At 34.5% G+C, this 9,497-nt stretch overlaps 1 protein-coding gene across 1 annotated transcript; it reads right to left on the bottom strand.

Annotated features, from left to right (window-relative positions):
• Positions 1-146: 146 nt before the first annotated feature.
• Positions 147-8,592, bottom strand: slc5a8l (solute carrier family 5 member 8, like). Its single transcript, XM_042726475.1, has 16 exons — positions 8,209-8,592; positions 7,416-7,938; positions 6,636-6,701; positions 6,371-6,422; positions 5,397-5,464; positions 5,014-5,168; positions 4,249-4,389; positions 4,023-4,152; positions 3,856-3,944; positions 2,600-2,712; positions 2,426-2,493; positions 2,194-2,280; positions 1,561-1,751; positions 941-1,050; positions 754-842; positions 147-566 (listed from the first exon to the last, which is right to left on the bottom strand). Exons 2-16 carry the CDS (start codon positions 7,767-7,769, stop codon positions 447-449), a joined length of 1,833 nt encoding a protein of 610 aa, XP_042582409.1. The 5' UTR covers positions 7,770-7,938; positions 8,209-8,592; the 3' UTR covers positions 147-446.
• Positions 8,593-9,497: the final 905 nt, after the last annotated feature.

Below are 9,497 nucleotides of genomic sequence, written 5' to 3' on the forward strand. Positions count from 1 at the left end.
TGACTGACTTCCTTTACCAGCATCGAGGAGGCAGGTGTTCAGCCATTGTTTAACACTCGTGTAACCCAAGTGTTTTTAACCCTTCGTTCGATTTGAGTGGTTCCTTCCTGAGTGCTACTTTACTTCTCAGTGTGACTGACACGTAATTATTTGTCAAATTTTATTTCAAAACAATTCAGATTTATTACAAAACCTTTTACAGTATTCAAAACTTGATCATTAAAATCACAGAATTTTGATATAGTTTATGAGAAAAGCCCATATACAGTATAATGTAGCCTACTGACATAAAAATAAAAAAAACGTTTAACATTAATGTCTTGCTTCTCTCATGGAAAGGTTTGAAAAGATTGAATGCATCATCATCACTTAACAATTTCAACATAGAAAAAATACAGTCATAATTTACTATTTACAACGTATCCAAAAACTGTTTGTTTTTCACATCAAAACTTAGTGATCTTCTCCTTGTGGTCTTTCTCTTTCAGTGCAATTTCATTGTCACAGAAAACTGGACTCTCCAGCCCTTGGATATTTTTGGGATCTTTCTCAATTAAGTCCGACACCTAAAAAGAAAAGAATGACATGCAATTATATACAAAGTCAGCTTACTGCATGTTGTTATTATTTTATTTTTTAACTGAAAAATATTATTTCAGACCTAATAAAAAAAAAAACAATGTTTAAAATTCAGTTTCTGTGAGGTTTTTTATTTAGTAGAGTGTCTGTCACACTGGTAATGAAAGCTCTCACCTCTGACTCTGAGTTTCTGCATCCAAAGCAGAATAGATCTGATTTTCCAATAAAGAGCTCAGGTCGAGCTTTCTCCTGCTTACAGCCACCTGAAGTAAAGATTTAGAGTAAGAATAAGAATAAGTTTGGTTACAATCTCTGACTCTCTTTGCCACACCTACAAGAAGATGAGAAAGAGTCACCTTACCTGTGATTGCACTAACTATTAGTCCTGTGACCATGGTCACTATTATGCCCACAGGGCAGAAGTACAGGTAGGACAATGAATACCAGTTGTCTGCCAAAGCTGGTCTTGGCCTGAAGAATGCCATGAGACAAGTTACAGTTAGCTTTGATTTCTTTATGCTGCATTCAGTTGATCAAAAATGACAAAAGAGACATTTATAATGTTACAAAAGATTTCTAAAACAAAGTGTATATATATATATATATATATATATATATATATATATATATATATATATATATATATATATATATATATATATATATATATATATATATTCTATTTAGCAAAGAATTCTAAAAATGTATCACATTTCCACAAAAACTATTAAGAATAGTTTTTAGCATTGATAATAAGAAATAAGAAATATTTATCGAGTAGCAAATCAGCATATAGAAAGATTTCAGAAGGTCGTTAAAGACTGGATTAATGGTTGCTGAAAATTCAGCTTTGACATCACAGAAATAAATTAAATTTTTATGTGTTTTAATTAAACGAATGCAGGCTTGATGAGCATAAGAGACCCTGACCCCAGCCTTTTGAATTGTTTTGTAAATATATATAAATTTGGGATTGCTTACTGTGGTGTTGTTGTTTGTAGGACTGTGCTGAATGGTGTCATAGTGGTGGTTCCATTCATATACGGTGCAACGCATCCTTCCACACTCAAGGAAAGCCGAAGGGTTTTCTCAGGTAAAGGAGGATACACCTGAGCTCCAATTCCCACCCATAACGTTATAGCCAGGCCGCAAATCAAACCAACTAAACCTCCCTGAAGGAACACACAGTTAATCCGTATGAATCTGTGGTACTAGCTTAAGCCACGACTAGGCCTTAATTAAATTAAGATATTTAAACAGCTTTTATATAAATGCCTTAAAAGATATGTCAGAGCAAGATATTTTCAGTTGAAACAGCTCAAACATGCATTTTCTGGGACTAGCCTTGAGCCATGTCTGTGAAACTGGGGGAAAGAGTTTTAATTTGGTTTATTGTTAAAAGTGCATTAAGTACTTTAGTTATATGACAGTGGCCTTGAAACCCTATTAGTGTGGATGTAGAATGGAAGCTACTGTAGAAATACCCTGTTCACAAACAGTTTCTATGGAAAACGTTACTTGGTGCCCTTTTAAGACACTGGTTATTTGTTGAAAAAGATGCACAAAATGACACTTGAAATGTAGTAATGAGTACATTGAGATGTACGTTCTTACCGTGGAGTTCACACAGCGGAAGAACATGCCCAGCATATAAAGGCCCAAGAGTGGTCCACTGATCATACCAAATATAGACAAAGCTGCCTGTTGAGGAAGGGTTTCGTAGCATGTCATTACAGTCTCTTATCAGAAGAGGGTGCCTTTGATACAGTGAAAAACTCAAGTTTTTCAGGGACAGTACTGCAGTATTGCATTTAAAATGTTTGCTTTGTGTATAGAATGGATTTACCTGTAGTATATTGCCCATCAAAGATGCCACACCAGCCATTCCGATGCAAACGCCTCCATAGAATACACCTAGAGACAAGCAGCACAACATTAACGCATCAGTCCATCATCCCCCTCCTCTACCATGTCGTGCTTCAGTTGTCAGTGTATATACAGCTGTTGCACTGAAACTCACTCATGCCCATGTTGATCCAGGACAGCTGTCTCTCTGTCAGCCAGGGCCATGCTGGCTTCATGAAGTCCTCCACTGTGACAGCCACCAGAGCGTTGATGCTCGACGACACCGTACTGTTGAAACCAGACACATAAGCTAAAACTAACCTGACCTGACATCAACAAAATTCACATGTAGTGTTACATCATAACCTAAAATTAAGAGGATCCCACACTTTAAGTCAGCTAAATTTTCATGTTCTAATTGAAGTATGTTCTGAAATTTCAAATTGTTATAATAAATATAATAAAAAATTATTGTAAAAAATATATATATAATAATACAATTAATATAGTTTTAAATAGAAAACTATCATTAAAATATATATATAAATATATATATATATATATATATATATATATATATATATATATATATATATATATATATATATATATATATATCATAATTTAAAATAATCCTAATTTATTGTTATATGTGACCCTGGACCACAAAACCAGTCTTACGTCCCACAGGTATATTTGAAGCAATGGCCAACAATAAGTTGTATTGGTCAGAATTATTGATTTTTCTTTTATGCCAAAAATCATTAGGATATTAAGCAAAGATCACATTCCTACTGTAAAGATATCAAACCTTCCTTTTTGATTAGTAATATGCATTGCTATTTTTTTTCACCCTCAAATTTCAGATTTTCAAATAATTGTATCTCGGCCAAATATTGTCCTGCCCTAACAAACCATACATCAATGGAAAGGTTATTTATTTCAGATGATGTATAATATATCTCAATTTCAAAAAACTGACCATTATGACTGGTTTTGTGGTCCAGGGTCATTAAAAGTTGTTTAATTAAGAATAAAAACAACTAACCGATATTATATGTATATATATATATATATATATATATATATATATATATATATATATATATATAGTATAAATTATTATTTTACATTTATTTATTACATATATATATATATATATATATATATATATATATATATATTATGTGTAAGTATAACTGGAAAAAATATTTAAACAATATTCAAAATTATTATTTTTGAATATACAGTTTGGTGTATTTATATCGTATATGTACAGTACATATATATTTATAAGTATTTGGCTTGGCACTGCTATAACAGTTGCCCTTGGTAAGAAAAAAAAAAAAAAAAAACTTTGGTCCTGGTTAGAAAACCTTTTCCAAAAAGATGAGGGTGGACTTATCTGACAGACATTTATTTGTTGTTCACCTTAATGTTCCGCTGTAAGCTGCAGCCACAAACAATCCAGGCAGTCCAGGGAATTCTGCTAGTATGTCCATCACCAGATAAGGAAGGAGCTGGCAAACATTAGATTTGGTCAGATTAAACGTAAGCATTGTGAGTTGTTAAAACACCACTATTGGGACTTGTATTACCTGGTCTGAAGCTCCTACATCTTTGTTGGTGAAAGGATCACAGTCTTTATAGATGGAGTACATAGTGAGACCCGAGAGCATGGCCAAACTCACTGTCACCCATAATCCCACCATATTCAAATACAGAGATCTGTGTGGGCAAATGTTGACAGGACACTAGTGTTTGCACTATATTAGCATGAGTAAAGTTTTATTATATCATCATGTCTTGAGTGAACATACTCACAGTTTGGCATGAGTCATTGTCTTACAGGAGATATAGCGCTGGACCTGTGATTGGTTGATTGAGTACATGGATGCCCACATCAGACTGCCGCCAACAACGATTGTCCAAAAACTATGACGTCTCAAAGGATCAGGATCAAAACTGAAGAAGCATTTGAGAGGTTTGTTAGAATATCTGTCTGTTTGTCCATCTGAAGTAGTCCATATTTTACTGTACATTACTGTTCAGAAGTTTGTAGTCGGTACAAATTGTTCATATTTTTTTTTGTTCTCACCAATGCTGTGCGTTTGATCAAAAATACAGTAAAAACAGTAATATTTTGAAATATTATTCCAGTTTAGAACAACTCATTTTTATTGTAATATGTTTTAAAATGTAATTTATTCCTGTGATGCGCAGCTGAATTTTCAGCATCATTACTCCAGTCTTCAGTTTCACACGATCCTTCAGAAATCATTCTATTCTAATATGGTGATTTGCTGCTCAAGAAATATTTCTTATTATCATCAATTTGGAAAACAGTTGTGCAGCTTAATATTTTTGTAAAAACTGATACATTTAATTTTTTAGGATTCTTCAATGAGCAGAAAGAGACCAGCGTTTATTTGAAAAAAAAAATAATAATAATCTTCTGTTACATCATAAATGTCTTTACTGTCACTTCATATTACTTGAATACATCCTTGCTAAATACAAGAATGAATTTCTTCAAAAAGTGACCCCAAACCTTTGAAAAGTACTGTATGTTAGTGCAGAATTCTTTACCTGAATGTTTCCAAACGTCCTCCGTGATAGCTGTCATTCCAGATCTTTGCAAATCCCCCCTGCAGCACAGCTCCACGAGCGATGACTGCCACAAACCCACTCAACATGATGATCATCTGGAACACATCTGTCCATATCACTGCCTTCAGCCCTCCCTGTTAACAAAAGCATATTCACATAAAACACACAAATGGGCGAACATTTTGTTCTTTCATGCAAACCTGAAGGCTGAGAATAATTTATAAAAGAGAGCAATGTTGGTGATTTCGCATCTGCATGAAAAATTTGTCTTTTTTCACAGCCTTTACTGATTTTATCTTTCATGTAAAAGTAGAAAACAGGCAGGAGTGTATGGGACACTGTGTGAAATTGCGATTACTGACCAGGGTGCAGTAGATGATGCAGACAACCCCTGTTGCCACTAACACTCCCCACAGATCCAGACCGGTGACTGCAACACAACAGCTTATTTATAGATATCTATGTGTTTTCATTTGCTTAAATCATCCTTTGGGACAGAAAAGGGCCCCTAATTGAAGAATCACCCTATGCATTTACATGCAAGCTTTATTTGATTTGATTTACAATACCGGTCAAAAGTTCGGAATGATACAAGTTTTTAATGTTGTTGAAAAAAGTCTCTTATGCTCACCAAGGCTGCATTTCTTTAATGATAAATGCCCTAATATTATGAAATATTAGGTTACACTTTATTTTGATAGTCCACTTTAGACATTCTACAAACTATAAGTAACTTTGTAACTACATGTCAACGGATTCTCATTCATTTGCAACTATGTGTCTACTAACTCTCAGAGTAGACTGTTAGGTTTGGTTTAGGGTTAGTAGAATAAGTTGACATATACTTGACATATAAGTTTCTTATAGTCAGTATGTTGTATGTTATGGACCCATCAAAATAAAGTGTAAGAAGATATTAAGCAGACAGTCTACTAATACTGTAATAACTGCTAGTTCACACGTAGTTGCAAAGTAACTTACTGTTAGTAGAATATCTAAAGTGGACTATCAACATAAAGTGTTACCAAATATGATTATAATTTAAAAGAACTGTTTTCTTTTTGAATATATTTTGAAATAAAATGTATTCCAATCATTCAAAGAATAGCGCAAAAATCATGCTTTCCATGCTTTCCAAAATTGCAATAATAAAATTGATAATAATAAGAAATGTTTCTTGAGTAGAAAATCAGCATATTAGAATGATTTTTGAAGGATCAAACTTGCTTTAATATTTCGCAACATTGCAGTTTTACTCTATTTTTGATTAAATAAATGCTGCCTTAATGAGCATAAGAGACTTCTATTATCCAAATGGAAATGATTCTTTACTTACTCTGATTAAGTGCGAGTGCAGGAGCATAGATAACCATCCCTGTGTATAAAGCCTATGAGAGATAACAATACCCATTAGATAATTGGACAAAAATCTCTTATGCCTTATATTCCTCAATATATTCAACACTTATGCAACATTATGACGTGAAAGAAGCATAGACCCAACAGTTATTGTTTTTCCAAAGTGAAATACAATGGCGCCATTGCAACGCATGTTTAGTTATTAAGTATAAAGTTATGCAAGAAGCTAAAAGCCAACTCACGGTTTGAACAATATACATGCTGGTTCCAATCACTCGTATCAGCTTGTTGAAACGCATCTCCAAGTACTGCAAAAACAAGTGACCAATTCAATTAATTATTAGCAAACGAAAAAACAAATTTGCTTTATATAATTTACATAATTACACAAAACTCGGTTTGTACTATCAACCATTACATACAGTTAACATCTGTTGTTTTAAAGGTTAATGATAAGAATCTTGTGAACCTTTTACCGAAGTATGCGTCATTGATTTATTTTAACTCTAAATATATATCTTTTTGTTATAATTTAGATTTAATTTACGTTTAAAAATATTTTGAATTTACCCTTTTTTGGTTGTTGTTGTTGTTGTTTTTCCAAACTGCACAAAATTATGTAATCAGTTAGACTTTGTCTTTTCTATTACTTTAATTCAAAATAATTTAACCTGAAAAGGCTTGTACAGCCAATTTGATTATACATCAAATTTAAGGCAGCAACAGAACTTTAGTTTTTAAGTTGAACTAACTGGAAATATTATACATATCCGTTCATGGACAGTAACCAAGAATAGCTTTTGCACTTTGGATTATACAATAAAACTCTTCACTATGAAAATGTATAGAAGCGATAAATCTATACAAATAAACTCTTTTTCTCCTTATTTCACTGTCTCTCTCTCTGGTCCTCATTCTATTTCCATCGATTGATTCTTTAGCAAGCGCAGGCACAAATGGTGTTTTCTGTCTCTGTTCTCTGTCCTCATGCAAACCCTTTGTGCCCAGTGTCACCCTCTTACCTCGTATGTGCTGGTGATGCTCAGCCGGTAAAACAGAGGCACGAAGAGTTCAGCGCTGAATGTGGACATGATGGTGTAGGAGAAGACGAAGAGCCAGAACGGTGTGCCATACATATACGCCTCCGCAGGAGTGCCAATAACAGTGATACCTGACATAAAGCTAGCCGTGAGGGACAAAGCCACAGGCACTGCAGTCATCTGACGGCCACCCAGGAGAAACTCATCACTGCTGGCCTTCTTGCGTCCACGGATGGCTTGGAACAAGCCGATGCCCGCAGCAAAAAGGATCAAGCCGGCGAACACCACATAGTCCCATACTGAGAACGTCGCAACTGGACCGCCACTGCCGGGCATGATTCAAAAAAGTGTGTTCAGAGACCTACTAAAGCTATATAGCTAGTGTCACCCCAGTCAGAAGTAATGTTCAGCTGGAAATTCCTCTGAAGCTTTTGCCAACAGGAGGAAGAAACCAAGTAGCTCCTGTCCGTGCCAATAACTGATAAGAAGTCAGGTCTTCTGTAATCTTGGACCAACCACAAAAAACTTGGGTTAATGATCCCTCAAGGCCAGAAGACATATCAAGTTACATTGTAAAAGGAAGTGAATGATTTTTATTTCTAATCTTGCAGGAACAGTTTTATCAAAGTTGCTTAATGAATTCAGGAGGACGCTTTGTGCTGACTTTAACCATGCTTAGTCAGTCAGCTCAATTGATAAGCTAATAAGGTAAACCACAAGAAGCTCTAGGCTCTTTTCAGAAGATCAGAGAACGTCCAGAACAGGACTAACGTACCATATCATCACGTGCCCGTAGCAGGTCATGTCAAATTCTTCAGTTCCTGGTACTCTTTTGAAGTTTACTCGAAATAAGACTTTTGTGTTAAGCTTAAAATGTTTCCTGTGGATCCTGTTGAATCAGTATCTACTGACGATTCCAGGTAAATCAGAAACTCTGTGGAGTTTTCCATTCAGTTACAGCTTGAGAGAAACATTACAGGTGATAAGATGCAGCAATTATTAACAGCATGTGAAACAAGGGTTCTATAGGACGTCGTCAGATATGAGTACATAAAAGATAGCTGTAAAATCACATATAGATGATATTCAGCGGCACTTGTGTACTGTGAACATGAACCTATAGTTCACTCCAGTAAATCAACATTAGTAATGGCGCTGCGACGGTTGAGGAAGTTAATCTGTGACACTGTCAAAACATCTTGTCTTTGTGATGCTGTTACAGGTTCTCCAAGCTGCAAAACAATTTTTAATGGCATTCTTTCTCCTATTTGAGTGCTGAAGATGTGAAGCACTCAGCTGGAAAGAATTGCATGCAAACTCTGCATGCATTTACTTTTCCATTTTCTATACTGTGAACTTTGCACACCAGATAAGGCATGAAACATTTATATCATGAGAGCTCGGTTAATTGACAGTCCTGATAGTGCATGGCTTTATTAAACATCAGGTATGTGATCTGTCAAGCTAAATGAGTAAATGAAACCCATTTGTTGCCATGTTATAACACTGCTTAATTTGTGTACATAACCGACATAGGATATATTTCAACACTGAGTATCTTAGGAACACTATGAGAGTATTAAATGAATCCTGTAATTATTGTAGAAAAGTGACATTATATATGTTTATTCCAAAGCTATCATATCATACTAAAGATGTCAATGATTTTGGATCAGACACAAAAAGCTACTGCAGGAAAGGAAAATCCCAAATGAGGTCTCTCTAGTATCTTAGTTGGTTTTCTCAGTCTTTACTAATAGTTGTAGATTGTCTATTTATGAAATTAACTGAGATCTCAATGATGTCTTTAACTGTCCTCAGATACAAAGCCTGCAATCAAAGGTCACAGGCTTTACTATAAAATTCTCATTAAGCTCCTCAAAGAACAAGAGATAGGATACTACCAAAACTTAATACCTAAAAAAAATAAAAAAATAAATAAAAAGTAATTTTAAGAGAAACACTTGAGACTTGATATTCAAATGTAACAGACCTGCATGAAAAGCAGCAACTAATTTAGATGCAAGGTGAATATTTAGTGAGCCCTGAAAGGTGAGCATACAG

This window comes from Cyprinus carpio, chromosome B6 (assembly GCF_018340385.1).
Source record: "Cyprinus carpio isolate SPL01 chromosome B6, ASM1834038v1, whole genome shotgun sequence".
NCBI classification, from domain to species: Eukaryota; Metazoa; Chordata; class Actinopteri; order Cypriniformes; family Cyprinidae; genus Cyprinus; species Cyprinus carpio.